This window comes from Lycium barbarum, chromosome 4 (assembly GCF_019175385.1).
Source record: "Lycium barbarum isolate Lr01 chromosome 4, ASM1917538v2, whole genome shotgun sequence".
Classification (NCBI taxonomy): domain Eukaryota; kingdom Viridiplantae; phylum Streptophyta; class Magnoliopsida; order Solanales; family Solanaceae; genus Lycium; species Lycium barbarum.
Genome location: NC_083340.1, coordinates 392,242 through 408,869, shown reverse-complemented (window position 1 = coordinate 408,869; position 16,628 = coordinate 392,242). Strand labels below are relative to the sequence as shown.

At 34.2% G+C, this 16,628-nt stretch overlaps 2 protein-coding genes and 2 non-coding genes across 12 annotated transcripts; 1 reads left to right on the top strand and 3 right to left on the bottom strand.

Moving 5' to 3' along the window:
- Positions 1-2,751: 2,751 nt before the first annotated feature.
- On the bottom strand, positions 2,752-2,824 carry TRNAA-AGC (transfer RNA alanine (anticodon AGC)). The gene has a single exon. It is a non-coding gene; the product is annotated as a tRNA-Ala (tRNA).
- Positions 2,825-2,925: 101 nt separating this feature from the next.
- Positions 2,926-3,008, bottom strand: TRNAL-UAA (transfer RNA leucine (anticodon UAA)). Its single transcript has one exon. It is a non-coding gene; the product is annotated as a tRNA-Leu (tRNA).
- A 4,715-nt stretch (positions 3,009-7,723) lies between these two features.
- On the top strand, positions 7,724-10,345 carry LOC132634706 (endoglucanase 1-like). Its single transcript, XM_060350728.1, has 6 exons — positions 7,724-8,085; positions 8,372-8,782; positions 8,854-8,946; positions 9,050-9,211; positions 9,293-9,404; positions 9,578-10,345. The coding sequence occupies exons 1-6, from the start codon at positions 7,855-7,857 to the stop codon at positions 10,072-10,074; spliced, it is 1,506 nt and encodes a 501-aa protein (XP_060206711.1). The 5' UTR covers positions 7,724-7,854; the 3' UTR covers positions 10,075-10,345.
- Positions 9,812-15,391, bottom strand: LOC132634707 (uncharacterized). Of its 9 annotated transcripts, XR_009580319.1 has the most exons (6): positions 12,892-15,391; positions 12,390-12,411; positions 12,171-12,249; positions 11,482-11,622; positions 11,030-11,108; positions 9,915-10,051 (listed from the first exon to the last, which is right to left on the bottom strand). XR_009580319.1 is itself a non-coding variant. In XM_060350729.1 (4 exons), the coding sequence occupies exons 1-4, from the start codon at positions 12,937-12,939 to the stop codon at positions 10,011-10,013; spliced, it is 309 nt and encodes a 102-aa protein (XP_060206712.1). In that variant the 5' UTR covers positions 12,940-15,391; the 3' UTR covers positions 9,915-10,010. The 9 variants fall into 9 exon arrangements, 1 of the variants encoding a protein (XP_060206712.1); XR_009580318.1 differs by having other exon boundaries at positions 11,482-12,249; positions 12,892-15,388; XR_009580314.1 differs by having other exon boundaries at positions 12,171-12,411; positions 12,892-15,385.
- Positions 15,392-16,628: the final 1,237 nt, after the last annotated feature.

Here is a 16,628-nt window from a genome sequence, read left to right as displayed (position 1 = left end):
TAAATTAATTCTATTTAATAATGGCGAAGAAATTTAGACGTGGTGCCGGTAGTAGTGGTATTGTTAGGGGTGGGTTTAATGAATAAACATTTGTTAACGAAACACCTAATTTAGATATTAATGTTGGTGGAAATAATTCACTTTTAGATCGTGAGGCAATGCAACAACATTATACCGACACTTTTAATGAAATTGATGATGATGATGATGATAATCTCATAGGAGATACAGGTCCTGCACAATCACATACACAAGACAAACCTCTAAGAACTCGTAAGCCAATCGCTAAAATCTGGGGATTTATGACTAAAAATAAGGAAAGACAAACAGCTACATGCAATATATGTAGACAAGATTTTGTTTTTAAGCAATAAAGTAATAAGGATGGTGGAACGGGTACACTAACGAATCATATGAAAGGTAAACATAAGGATGTTTGGAGAGAGCAAACGGGTTCAAATTTGGGGGGTATTCAAATGACAATAGACTCACGAACCGGTAAAATTTTTACGTATGACAAGAAAAAAGAGCGTGTAGAAATAGCTAAAATGGTTGCTTTTGATGCTCTACCATTTTCCTTTCCTTCGGGTTTGGAGTCTTTTACTTATATTCAATGTTGTTATAATCCGTAGGAAAATTCAAGTAAAAGTTGACACTAAGTGGCACTACACTTACATTATGTTACAACAAGCATATGATTATAGGATTCCCATAAAACAAGTTCACAACCATTTTAATACAAATAGTGATGATTGGTTAAATATTACCGATTGGGAAGATGTTAAGGAATGTGTTGAACTCTTACAAATTTTTTATAATGCAACGCTTGCTTTTTCTAGACAATTCTATCGCACGGTAACCGGAATTTTAGCCTACTTAGCGGAAATAGCTAGAGTTTTACGAGAGTATAAAAATAAATCCGGTTATCAAGCGGCTATTTTTAATATGACAACAAAATTTAAGAAGTATTTTTTTTCCCATCCCAACTTTATTTATATTGGGTTCTCTTTTAAATCCTTGTTTAAAAATGTCTTATACTAGAGCATTGGTTAATCAAATTTATATCTTTTTAGAAGTTGAAGAGGAAGTTGAACCATCTTTAACTGAAGCCGAGCTCGCTATTGATGCTGAGTTTAGAAAAGTTTTTAGTCATTATTCTAATTTGGAAGAAAATGTTACACCCGTTGCTGCACGCCCTACTACTTCTCAAAGTAGCAAAAAGGGCTTGTCGGGTTTGTTGCATTTAAAAGTTTTACATTCACATCCAACTCTTTCTTATAATGCAAACTTTGATGAATATCACCTTTATTTGATGCAGCAAAATGTGGATATCAAGGAACTAGATGATTTGGACGTCTTAGCATGGTAGAAGAGATACAAGGCAAGTCATTTGATACTTTCAAGAATGGCTCGAGATATCCTTTCGGTTCAAATATCAGCCGCGGCTTCGGAGAGTGCATTTAGCCAAGGAAGACAACAAATTGGAGACCACAGACACTCCTTATCCAGATTTAGCTTGCAAGTACTAGTGTGCATTCACGATTGGATTAGATCGGAGCGACGCAACCAAAACTTAGAAGCGGTGGAAGGCGAAGAGGAAGAGATTGAAGATTTGATAGCAAGTGGAGTGGACCAAATGGAAGACTTTGAAGATATCTCCATGACCGAATATGATATGGCGGATATTAGCCAAATGATTGACACTTTTTTGATTTTATTATTCTACTATTTCTTTGAAACTCATGTATTATTTGCAAGTTAAAAAAACTATAACTTGCAAATAAATGTTATCCATGAATGAATAAAATATATGGCTCATTGAGCTTTCTCTATTTACTTGTGTTCATAGTTTTACTTATATTAAGTTAGGAATATACCTAAAATATACTAAGAATATACTTATAATATACATCTACTTAAATTAAAAACTAGAAAGTTATATACTTGAAAAATAACTAAAATATACTAAGAATATACTTATAATTTAAATATACTTAATTTATAAAATAGGAATTTATAAACTTAGAAGAAACTTAAGCTATAAATAACTTAAGTTATAATACATATAACTTAAACATATATATGTAACTTATAAATATATATAGTATACATATAATTTAAACACACACACACACACACATATATATATAAGTATATTCTTAGTATATTTTAGATATATGTAGTATATTGTAGGTATATTTACATATGTTATATAAGTTTATAAGTAAAGTTTATATATTTACTGACTAACAACATATACGTATATCTATATTAAGTTATATGCTTACAATATATATAGATATACTTATATGCTGTTAGTCAATAAATATATAAACTTTACTTATAAACTTTATATATACTATACAAAAAAAACAAAAAAAAGGGGGTTTTGAAACGTTTTGGACCGGTCTGGTCCGGTTTCCAGTTTGAAACCGGTAAACTAGAACCGGTGGCCGGTTCCGATTTTTAGATCGGAAACCGGCCAGTTTACTAATCGGTTACCGGCCCAGTTTGAACCGGTTGCCAGGCTTATGGATAATCATATGCAGTAATAAGGAAGGGTCAGTAATAATTAAAGGGACGGTAGTAACCTCAGATTACAGTTGTTTAGGCCAAAGAAAGAAAATAAGCTATTTCATGTTTCAATTAATTGTTGGGCAACATTATATGATGTGCAAAAGTTCAGCAGCCAGCATTTGCCCCACCACCCCGCAGATAAAAAGAAAAAAAGATAACACCATATTGATTGAATGGAGATGCGGGGTATCGATCCCCGTACCTCTCGCATGCTAAGCGAGCGCTCTACCATCTGAGCTACATCCCCTGGTTGAGATGCAGACATACTCTACACAATCTTGTTATCAAAACATAAGAAATTCTAAAGATTAGCAAAATCAAAAATCAAATACTAAGTAAATTTATTAATGCTGGCTATGGGGTTCGAACCCATGCGCACTTATGTGCAGAAGATCTTAAGTCTTCCCCCTTAACCTCTCGGGCAAACCAGCTTGTACAACAGATGTCTCATAGCATATTATATCTCCACCACATTAGAAAATTCTGCTCCAAAAATTCCATGTTATAAGAAGTAAAATGAGATAGTTTCTTCCTTCTCTATGCATGATTAGGGAGAGGAATTTTGTTCAAAACTAATACTGTTTGTTACTACTTAGAAAGTGTGCTAGTTGTAATCTAGCAGATACTACTCCCTCTCTTATTTTAATTGATACGATTTAGAGTACGAGAATTAAACTATATAAAAAGTACACACTATAAGTCACAATATAATTAACAATTCAATTTTTTTTAAAAGTAGATAAAATAATTACGGTTGAAAACATACTTGTTAACTTTTCAAATAGTAACTTTATTACATAAAATAGAACAAAAGGAGTAATTATTTTACTGGGACGAGGCATGTTATGATTTTAATTTGGGAAAAGGGTCAAATATACCCTCTACTTTATTTTATTAGCTAATTTTATCCTCCGTTAGTGATTGTGAAAAAATATAGCCCTGCCGTCTTCAAACTTAACACTTATGCCTCTATTTGGATGGAAAATCCAAAATTCTCCTAAATTACCCGATTTAAAAAAAAAATAAAAAAATACCCAATTTCTTTCCTGACCCGACCCAGCTATTAATTATACATCAATTAGGTGCTTAATTTCAATGCTCTCTGTAGAGTAAAGATCAGTTAGTATAGAAAGATGGTATTTTTTTAGCTCCCTGGGATCTGGAACAGCAAGTTTACTTTTGCAGCTTGAATTTCAAGATTAAGCCTTCTCTGTTTATATAAATAGTGAACTCTGTTTAGTGTCTTCTCTCTTGTTCTCATCTTTTTAGTCTTTATGTTTTGTTTTTGCTTTCTCTTTTTGGTGTTCACTAGGAGGAAATCGACTGTAATTGTCCGTATATTTTGTGAATTGTTGATGTATAAGTAATTGATTTTAGTCCCAGGTTCCAACTTGGCAATTCATGTGAATTAGACTGAAATTGGTCTATTATTTTGATAACTATATGTATATATGTATAGTATTACATAAGCATTTTGTTGCTTGCACGGTTTGTGAAGCTTGATGGACTAACAGCTTATAAGCTAAAAAAAAATAAGTTGGGGTAACCCAACTTATTTTTTGTGGCTTATAAGCTATTTTCAGCTTATAAACTGCTTTAGATAAGCTAAATCAAACTGGCCCAATTATTTTTTTAAGCTTATTTTAAGCACAAAATGACTTTAAGTTGGCCAGCCAAACATTCAAAAAAGCTGAAAACAGCTTATAAGCAACTTATAAGCCAATCCAAACGGGCTCTAAATCATTACGTTATGTTTTAGTTTTGGGCTGCGTTTAAAGGCTAGGTCGGGGCGGGTTAGGAAAGGGATTGGGTATTTTTTTTTGAAATCAGATAATTTAAGAGTATTTGGGATTTTTCATCTAAATAGGGATAAAAGTGTTAAGTTTGAAGACTGCAGAAATATATTTATTCACAATCATTAACGGAGAATAAAATTAATTGATAAAATAAAGTAGAGGGATATATTTAATCTTTTTCCCTTTTAGTTTAGACGAAACAAGTCCTATCAGGTTGAAGCAAGAGAATATTAAGGAGCTATAGTTGGTCTCTGTGTCTTTCTCTAATTTGGCAGAACATCTGAAAAGCTGCAGAAATCAAGCCGCACAAGTCTGTCTTAATTGAAGCATGTTAGGGTGGCATATGCTTCATCACTTATATTCTTCTTTTTTTGTCTACTTCAACAAGTATGTCCATAATAAAGTGCCAAAAAATAGTTCTTGTATGTCGATGCGCCTCTACTTTTTCCTGTTGATTCAGGTTTTTTCAGTTGACAAATGAGACAATCAGGCACATGCTCTCATGGTTTCTCGCCTAAAAACGTCTTGTGAAAGAAATTAAGATGAATGTGAAGAGAAATCGGGAAGATTCTTATAGATAGCACAAGGACGGGGCATGGTATGGTACATATGGATTACCATACCGAAATCGAATTATTTTATATCGTGGTTTCGGTATTAAGGTATTTTGTAGGGTATTTGGTATGCATTTTTAGAAAGTTTGGTATTTAGTATTTTTAAAGAAAATATCGAAATACCGAATACCACACAGAAGTTTATTGTTACATATACAATTCATATATATTAATATTATAATACTAACAAATACATAAATTAGTATTAGCACAAAACTAATTGTTTAGACGTTGAAATTCTACCTTTTCTTGATTGAACTGTCTTTTTTGTGTAACTAATTTACGAAGGGGATTGCTTGTACTTTCTTTTGAATATTTTTACATGTGTGAGGTTTTAGCACGATATAATTGAGACATTTCGTGAACGTGAATAGGCAAAGTCATAATTCTCTATAATATGAGTATATGTAAATTAAAGTCGAACAAACTATGATAACCGAAGTACCGTACCGCAAAATACCATAACCGTACTTAAAAATACCGAACCATAGCGAATTAATTTGGTATGATAATGGTATAGTATTTTTAGAAACCAAAATTTGAAATTAGCATATCAAAATTTCAAATACCGTATCATACCGTACCATGTCCATCCTTAGATAGCACTGTATAGAAGGATGACTACGTTTGACTTTTGGATCAGTTCAAAAATAAGTACTTACAATATTATAATATCAACGTGCAGAAGTTTGTTTAATTTTTCTGATATAATATAGGGATCATTTGGTTACAGCTATTTGACATTATCCCGTATTTAATTGTATTTCTTGTTTATTTCATACTATGATTGTGCGATTGTATTATACCGGATTCAATATGGGATTCGGATACCGGGATTAACAATTCTTAAATTAAAAAGACTTAAAAGACCAAAATATTGTAGATCAACTCTTTCTTTTTTCTTATTTACTTAAAAAATAAATTTATAAACAAAACTTTATCCAACTTAAAATTAAACAATTTTCGTTATACCTCATATATTTAGTTAAATACTCGCCTTTGAAAACATACTATACATTTACATTTTATAATCACGGTAACTTGCATCTAAAAAGTGTAGCCTAGTGATTATTAAAGTGGGTTAAAAATCATGAGATATCATGTTCAAAAATATTAGCTGATTCATTTTCATTGTCCAAGTCTTGATGGACAAAGCTATTTGATATTTGTGGCGGTGACAAGTATAGTAGGTATACATAAACTGGCTTGGATACCACATGAGTTGCGCATACCACGGATACCACTATAATTTTGTATTAGGGTATAAAAGATGGTCCCGAGAGATAGAAACGGTTGAATACCCATGTGAGAGAGATAAAGTTTTAGACTCTATGATAATTGGTAGCAGTAGAATTGGATTGATCAGTCACATGAATATTTTGAGTAATCGGTGAGGCCAAACTTTTCTAGCCAAAACCTTTGGACTATGTGGATCTTTTTGTTCCAATATCCAAAGTGATGCTTCTATCCTGTCCTCACCTCTATTTTGTAGGGAATTTGCATGTCTACGTTAATTTGGGAACAACACGTGAATGGAAGTCTTGTTGAAACAGAGTCTTGTGACTTGGTGTGGACGGGAAAATTACAAACAAAAAACGCCAAAAATACGTTCCAATTTTCTTTCTGACAAAGTCCCAATTTTGTTACTTTCCCACCCCCTTGATTACGCTTCATAATTTTCTTACTACTTTACTAAATCACGCTTAACTAGTTCTACTAGGTGGTTGGTGTCAACTAATTATTACTATTGTTTTTAGAAAGGGATCATGTTCTGAAATTATAAAATATAAACTTCAGCAGAATGTAAAGTTGAGGTTTAGGATGGGCAACATGATAGGAGATGGAATATTTCCAATAAACTTTAACTGTTTATTGCAAAAATAAAATTTAAGATTAGATTAATACACTAAATAACAGAAAACACATTACCATTCTTTTATAGTCAGAAGCAAAAAATGGGCGCAAAGCAAATGTGAACAATCTTTATAGTACACAGGTAAATAATTTTTTATGTTGTCATGTTACTTTTACCTACTGTATAGATACCTTGTTTTATTTTCAAGATTACAAATCTAAGTTTTAAGGTGACTTATCTGTAAATTATGTTAAATTGACTTAATAATGTAAAAATTTTGTTACATTACAGTGTATCTAGCTTAAGCTCCCTGTGAAACTTGAATGATCCACCAGTTTAAGGTGTTTAGACATGAGGGCGAGTTCTTAACTTTTTAAAACATTGGTTTTTAGTAATATGTGAATGCGGTTTTAGTCGCCAAACTACAAGTGAACTAATAAAACGAACTTTTCAGACTAGTTTCTACTTGGCTTTGAAAAAAAAAAAAATCACATTATTATTAACGCCGTGAATTATGCTATTTCAACATATTCAAAGTCTGCCGAAAAAGAAGAGAAATACCAGGTCGCGGCAAAACGTCTAATCTCCAATGAAATTGAAGTGTAATGGCGGAAAGAAACCGGATGTTCTGCACGAGATTTAACAGTGCAGTAAGAATAAGTAATCTATTCTTGTCGTCATTGTCTGTATGTCAAACACTCCAAAAAAGGAAAAAGCTTTTGAGTGCTTTCTTGAACCTCCTCCCCTACCCTCGATAACTTTTACCTCTTTTCATGCAATAAATTCGTCTCATTTGTCGCAGTTGATCCCGTGAATTATACAACATGATATATTTTCTTAATATAATAATATAAAGTTTCTAATAGCTCTGCAACGACCAACGAACTCTCCAACTACTAACTATATAAACAGGCATTCCCTCCAATGTAACTCAAACTTTCGAGCCATACTAACCCCATCGCCCTATTTATCATTTAAGTATTAGAACATTAGTACCAAGGGGAGCTGAGAAATGGCCTATGCTATTAAGGCTTCATTTAACATGCTGATTTTATGCTTCACATTCCTCCTCTTACTTAATCTTTCTCATAATTTTGCCTTTGCATTCACCTCTCAAGATTACTCTAATGCTCTTGAGAAATCCATTCTCTTCTTCGAGGGACAGAGGTCTGGAAAATTGCCTGCGAATCAACGCCTTAAGTGGAGGGGTGATTCTGGCTTGTCTGATGGTTCCGGTTACCATGTAATCCTCAAACATACTAGCCTGATTACATTACTCCTCTGTCTCATTCTATGTGACACACTTTTTTTAGTTTACCCCAAAGAATGACACATAATTTATACTTGAAAGTATTTTAACTTTAAAATTCTCATTTTAACCTTAATGACGTGATTTTAAAGCAAACACAAATGTCTTATGATATGTTTTACAGACGAGGAGTACCAAGTACTAACAATTGGCTATTAGCATCTACATTTTCTCACAACATATAAACACAATGACTAACTCCTCTCGTTTTTTGTTTTAGGTTGATCTAGTAGGAGGATATTATGATGCAGGGGACAATGTTAAGTTTGGATTGCCAATGGCCTTCACCACAACTCTACTAGCATGGAGTGTAATCGAATTTGGAAGCTCCATGCACAACCAACTTGACAACGCCAAAGAAGCCCTTCGTTGGAGTACCGATTATCTTCTTAAAGCAGCCACAGCCAGCCCCAACGCGTTATACGTGCAAGTAGGAGACCCCACCCAAGATCACAGGTGTTGGGAGAGACCCGAGGACATGGACACGCCTCGCAACGTGTACAAAGTGTCCCCTCAAAATCCAGGTTCTGATGTTGCTGCTGAAACTGCTGCTGCATTGGCTGCTGCCTCTATTGTTTTCAAAGATTCTGACCCTTCTTACTCCTCTAAATTATTGCATACTGCACAAGAGGTAATTACACAAGTTTTCCTAAGCACGCCATATACGTGCATAGAATTTTAAGCACATTTGCACTATTGCAGGTGTTTGATTTTGCTGACAAGTATAGAGGTTCCTATAGCGACAGTCTAAGTTCAGCCGTCTGCCCATTTTACTGCTCTTATTCTGGATACAAAGTAAGACGAAACGTTACTTAATATTATATACTCGTAGTAAATACGTACACTCTTATTTCATACGAGGTTAATGTTGGCCATAACAACATTATGAAATATTCAGGATGAACTTCTATGGGGAGCATCATGGCTTCATAGAGCCTCACAAGACTCTTCTTATCTTTCTTATATCCAATCAAACGGTCAAACTATGGGTGCTGATGAAGATGACTACTCCTTCAGTTGGGATGACAAGAGACCTGGAACCAAAATTGTCCTCTCAAAGGTTCTTATTTTCCTTCTAGCCTCTGCCCAACTTCAAACTTTTTTAGCCATAAACTCACTCCTCTCCTACTGATTTCCACAGGACTTTTTGGAGAAGAGTACTCAAGAATTCCAAGCATACAAAGTTCACTCAGACAATTATATCTGCTCTCTAATTCCAGGCTCACCTAGCTTTCAAGCTCAGTATACCCCAGGTCAGTATAAGAGAAAAGTGTCACATAAATTGGGATAGAGGGAATACTAAACTTTGAACCTATAATTTCAAAATTACAACGAGTTTAGTTTGAACTTTGGATCCGCAATGCAGTTAGAGAGCCAGCACTAATCGAAATTACTCAAGTCTAACATATGAGACAAATGTGTGCAGGGGGGCTTCTGTTCAAAGGAGGTGGGAGCAATCTCCAATACGTGACAGCATCATCCTTTCTCCTATCAACCTATGCCAAATATTTGAGGTCAAATGGAGGAGTTGTGTCATGTGGGAGCTCAAAATTTCCAGCAGAGAAGCTCGTCGAGCTTGCAAAGAAACAAGTGGACTACATATTAGGAGATAATCCAGCAAGAATGTCGTACATGGTTGGTTTCGGACAAAAGTATCCACTTCGTGTGCACCATAGAGGTTCATCTCTACCGTCAGTACATACACATCCTGGTCACATTGGATGCAATGATGGGTTCCAGTCTTTGAACTCGGGCTCGCCTAATCCAAATGTCCTTGTCGGAGCCATCGTGGGTGGTCCTGATAGTAAAGATAACTTTGAAGATGATAGGAACAATTATCAGCAATCAGAGCCTGCTACTTACATTAATGCACCACTAATTGGGGCTCTTGCTTTCTTATCTGCAGAATCCACAGCAAAGTAGTAGTGGATGGAGTCACATATATTTGATTGAAATAGAGTTCAACTATGCTTTATTAACTAAGTCTTGTAGCAGAGGAAGAGGATCAGGAAATCCGTATGGTCCCTCAAGATAATTGTGGCATGAAAGTTGCACTAGATATTACAATTTAGCTGTTTACTTTTCGTTTTATGCATTCAGCATGTAAGCAAGAGCTTTCCAGAGGAACTCTTGGTTCCTCTAGGATTCTAAGACCCTTAAAATGCTTGAAATGAATTTTCAGACATTTGACTAACTTGTTCCACGTTGAATAGTGAATACTCAGCAGTCTATCTGAATCTGGGGACATATTATATTTTGAAAATCGCTGAAAAATAATGGAAAGAAGCAAGCAGTGTTATGTATAATTGACCCGTGTAATTAAGAATGAGTTTCTTGTAGAATGACAAATGACAGTAACTAAGAGGCAACACACTCGAAATGCACTTTTAATCTGATCTACTCGGTCATTTAGATTTCAATCAAAAGAGAGAGAAAAAAAAACTATTTCTGCGAAACATCACCTAGATTCAAAATTCACTTATGAATGCTTTAGGTTGCCAACTATAAAGTTCAATTTGGATTGAGGCCTCAAATGTTTTTGAGGGCTAAAGCCACTGCGCTGGTAGCTTGGGGGTAATGCCGCCCCTGCGTGAAATTCTTTGTTTTTTATTGTTTCTCCACCAACCGTCAACTGTTAAATTGGTAGTATGTTTTCTGTCTCAGTTCCACTTTCATCTGTTATAGTAGTAACTAGTCAATATGCCCGCACTTCGCGCAAACATGTATTAGCTCTCGATTTTATGCAAATGAAAACGCTTATAAATAACAAATATTTGGGTAATTGGGTTCATTCAAAATGTGAATATTAGAAATGATTTAAGTAGTATTAAAGTATATAAAACTCAAATTAAATCAAAGTTACATTAAGGAAAGTTACCTTTTACGAAGGGTAATACTGATTGTTGGCAGTACTTTGAGCTTTTGAGGTACATATCATCACAATCACCAGCTATCACCTGTTCAACAGAACGAAGCAACTAATTCCTTTATTACATTTCTGGTTTTTCATCAAGATGGAAGTTTGAGCAGTTGATAAAACTCTGGCCCATTTTTGTTAGGCTTAGAATTAGCCGTAGACATCGTTCCCTTTCATTCATGGATCAATTCTAAATTTTAATCTTAAAATTTTAGCTCATAGAGGTATTCTTCCCCGGTACAATTGTTAATAAAAGTATCATCATGTTGTACTATGAAGATCTAAACTGCTGCATCGAAGAAATCAAAGAGAAATGATTATATCGTATATAAGAAGAACGATTAAAACAAATCAACTGTTACATCTCATTTAGCAGTGAATAAAGTAAATCAGTAGGTAAATTAAGAAGGAACCTTGGAAAAAATCCTGTTGAGAGCGCTGCCCCTAAATGGGCCCTGCAACGCGCGATCGGATTTAGTCAAGCTCCAATGCGGACACCGAATACCGAGTTGGAAACCAAAAAAAGGAATCTTGGAATTCGCGGTTGAATCAGGCTACCAAATTAAGACAAGTTAGATGTGAGAATATCAAAAGAAAACTTGAAGCACAAAAAGAGAGAAAAGAGGAGAAGGAACCTTTGAATTCGTCGTCGGCTCAGGCAATCAAATAAAGAGGAGAAGTTAAATGACATTAACAAGAGAAAATTGAAGCACAATATAAAAAGAAAAAGAATCAAAGAAGAATAATCTTGACATGCCCAGTAGAAGAAATCATATTTTCTTGCATAATTATTCAGGGACTACCATAGGTACTTAGTCATATATTGCTCCCACCCCCTCCTCCTTCAGCCTTTCGGCCTTTCCGTTTTAATACTCATACTGTCTTAGGTCAAAAGGTTGTTTTTTTAAGGCTCAACGCATGAAGTCTTTTTTTGTTTTAAGCATTTCCAGTTTTTCCTTTAAAACATTTCATGATTGTACAATCCAAGATACAAACTAAAATCTCTCATAAATTAATTTTTCAGAAATTACATAGTAGAATTCAGACTATGTACTGTCAATGATCTAAAGGTTCAACAAAAGTCCTCAATAGAAGAACAGACCTTATCAATTGAGAAGTACTAGAAAACTTCTTCAGTATCAAACAGTTCAAGAACTTGCTCCTTCTCTCTGACTCTTCATCTGCTTTGTCCATCGCCATTCACGCCCATTTCAGCGATTGCCATTCACTCCCATTTCAGCGTTTGAAGATAAATATTCAAGAAAGTTCCATACAAAACTTTCCTACTCTCTACATTCTACAACAAAGCTATGAACCTCACCTTTTACAGTCTCAACTCCTGCCTGTCGAAGTAATAAAACATAACATGGAATTGTATTCACAATAACTAAAGTTGTACTTAAACACAAGATATATTCGTCTACATTACTGAACTCCATAAATCATCCGATAATTAGAGATGTTTTACAAACAAGGATGAAGAAATCTATGAACTACATTACTGAACTCCATCAGCGATTTTTTTTTTTTAAAAAAAAAAAAAATGAAGAAATTCATGAACGGGAAAAGAGCAAAATTCTAGTTTTTGGTGTAGTTTCTTGATAATCCACATGGAGAGAGCCAAAGTATTTGTCCCGGTTACAAAGATAGTGAAACGAAGTACTGATCTTTAATGACATAAAGAAGCTGATTAAAACTGAAAATAAAGGGACAAAAACAACAACTCATCATTGACAAATTCATTGATTTCAAAGATGTAGGGAAAACATGGGGATTGGGGGGGGGGGGGGGGGGGGGGGGGGAGGAGTAGAATAATATGATACCTCAATTTTTCTTGTTTTACAGTCAAGCCTGATGAAATCTCTCTCCATTTCTCGATGACACCAACTTCAGATATACCTAATTGACAGTCATCTAAGGACACTCTTTGAACTTTTGAGAAAAAAGGGATTAGTTACAACTTCTTTAAACCAGAAGAAATTAGGAGACGCCTCCACAATGAATAATAACCTTATTGAGAAGGAGCTTTACTTACCTCTTAGTTAGACTAATTATAGAGCATTGGAAACTATCAGGATTAAACCACAAACTGATGTTAATTTGGTGTGCAGATCACAAAGAATCCAGGGTACAAATCCATCAGTACTGGTAGAGTCAAATACTCCAACAACATTAGAAACTGCCCGTCATTCTCTGCATTAACCGATGATAGAAACAAACAACTAAATACGACATAATCTTCTCCTCATAAAAGCGACTTTTCATCGTGGAGGCATCTCCTAGAATTCTGTTGGGGAGGCATCTCGTAGGATTCAGAAATGGCAGGCATCATGGAGCAACAAACCAGGGAAATGACAAAACTTTCTTTGGTCTTTGTATTTTATTTAAGTAAGATAAAAGTCCCTACCTTGGAAGGTAGGGGGTAAGGTCTGCGTACACTTAACCCTCCCCAGACTCAACACTGTGGGATTCAACTGGGTATGTTGTTGTTGTATTTAAGTAAGACAAAAGGAAAAAATGACGGAAAATTGCAAAAAAAAAAAAAAAAAAAGAGAGAGAGAAAGGAGATAAATCTAATTGCTGGTCATTGGAAGATGCCAGATCAGGTTTTCCCCCTTTCTTTATATAAACTATATAGTTTTTTAAGGTCTTAAGATAGTTCCAAGGGGAAGACCGAAGAGCTTCAGAGAACAATGGAGGAGAAGTTCAAAAATCTTCTGTATACTTACCCTCCTTTCAAATCTTCATATCAAAATTTTGTTCATAAATCTGTCGTGTGAAATAAATTGTAATAATGCTAACTTTCACCTTGGACTGATCCAAAATAGACAGCTAAAGTGAAGATACAAACATATTACAAATGCACAAAGGTAATAAAACTTGAATGCAATCTTTCGTTAAAGTAAATAACTTTATCTGGTGGTGAAAAGAATTTCAGCAAAACACTACAAAAGAAAGAAAAAGACTCCATTTCGAGAAACTACACTTCTTGAAGGTCGTTCTGTTCTGCAACTTCTCTGCTCTTGAAAAACATTTTTTTTAATGTAATTCTCTTCAGTAGATCAACTCACAACATTTTAAGAATATGCACAACTGAACAATAAAGCCAAATTAGAGAACCCAACAGACCAAGAAAGCTATAACGGTCACTATTTTAACATTAAACAGTTACTACAATAGTTTGTAAGAAAGAAATAACAGCAATTCTTTGCAACGAAGGAAAACAAATCATTTTGTAGAGCCAAATAAATTATCAAGAGCAGAGCCTTGTAAATGGCAATATAAAAACAATGATACTCGAAAGCAATGGCAATATCTTTTTCAAGTTTCTCAAAGGCAAATTATTTTCTAGCTCCTTTACCACAGTCCTCTACCTCTACAGATACATCATAAAACAAAAGAAAAGCCACCAGCTTTCGTCACAAAGGTGATAACTACGCACAAACAAAAACAAATGAGCAACCATTATTGCGAGTAATGGAACTATTGACTCATCCTATTTAAGGTTAGCATTTAATGGCATCACAATCGGATGAGTTAGAAAAGGCGAGCCAGGATTCTCCTCAACTGCCAGCCAGAAAGAATAAAAACCAACAGAACTCATATGCAGGCAGCTCTTCTTCCAACATTCTACATCAAAGAAAAAGGGATATTTTGTATTTACACGGATAGTTGAAAATAATTTAAAAGACAGGAAATAAGCACATAATTTATGTCTCAAATTTGTATATACAAACAACATATCAACGGGAAAAAATTATAACTTTTATTAATCAAATTTACTGCACTTGCAAAGAAAGGTTAAATCACTAGTGTCAAAAGTAAGCAGCGAAAAAGTCTAAAACAGCCAAGAAGGGTTATTTGTTATGAGTATCCTAACGTGGTAAGATAACCTACTTGGTGATCAAAGTGACAGAGCAGTTATGGGAGGCGATACAGCACGTGGTGGTGGATTTGTGATCGACTTTTACTTCATTACCCAAATGAAATAGAAGCAGATGTTGACTTAGAGAAAAAAGTAATGACAATTCTTACTGGATAAATTGTTTCTCAGAAAACTGAAGCCAGACGACTAAAAGCTTGACATTCCAGAATCGCTTTCCCTATTTAAGAAATTAAGAGCCCGTTTGGATTGGCTTATAAGTTGGCTTATAAGCTGTTTTTAGCTTTTTTGAGTGTTTGGCTGACCAGCTTAAAGTCATTTTGTGTTTAAAATAAGCTCAAAAAAATAATTGAGTCAATTTGACTTAACTTATCTAAAGCAGCTTATAAGCTGAAAACAACTTATAAGCCAAAAAAAATAAGTTGGGCTACCCCAACTTATTTTTTTTGACTTATAAGCTGTTTTCAGCTTAAAGCCATAAGCCCATCCAAACAGGCTCTAAGAGACCAAACATCGCAGAAGGAATACATTTTAAAGTAGCTGCCCTTTGGCCTTGATGAATCTCAGCGGTCCATAGAAAGGAAAGAGATTTTTTTATATTATATGGAATATGGAAGAGAGAACAGAGTTCGGTGTTGGCAATTGGCAACTGTTTGGTACACCTATAAATTGAAGGGTTACGACTTACTAGTTACAACTATATTCTTTAGTGTTTTTTTTGTCATTAAAGGGAGACGGGTGCTTTTACTGCACAACACGTCACCGGGCCAATTAATGGCCTGTAATTATATATAGATTATTCGGGGGTTATAGTAATAAGATTTGAATGGAGGAGTAATAATTGATATAATTTTTCTTGTACAATAGAAAATACAGAAGTAGGAAAAACTGTCAATTTTTTTTTTAAAAAAAAAATCTATAAAATTATCAACTATCTTCTTGATTTCTTAAAGTGTTGAAGTTTGAATAAAATTTATGTCCCTTTTTATATAAATAATAATTTCTTTATCTAATATATATATATATATATTTAATATACGTGTACTTCGATCATGTTTTTTAGTATTTTTCGACATTAGTCCTTACATAAAAAAGAACGTAAAACAGAAAAATACAACAAAAAGAATCACACCACTTGGCCGTTTCTATATAAATACCCTTAGAAAAAACCGTTTGATTAGTAGTTAGCAGACTTCTAACAAAGACATAAGTTACTCTCGTCGACCAAATTAAATTACATATTTTACGACAATCAGGAATTTTTTTCGTGCTCTTGTAGACATTCACAACCACAAGCCGATCACCATTCAAGAACTTTTTTCTTCCTCAAGCCAAAATAAAACATGAATATAATACTGTAGTAAACATAACAACATTACTACTTCAAATATGAAATGAGTCCAACAAAGTATGAAGTTACTATTTTGAACCAAAAGAAATTACACACTTTCAAAGGAATAAAAATTTACTGGGCATTTTTTGGGATGATCTCAGGTTCTTTCTGAAAAATCATTCCTCAAACTGTTAAAAATTATCATCGTAGCTACCTGTAATTGCCAATTAAAAATGTTGCAGAACTGTATATTAGGATGCCTTTATATATGTGACCAAGATGAGACATATTATGACTTCTCATTATCTTCTTTTACAATTATTCTTATTACGGTCATAACTCTT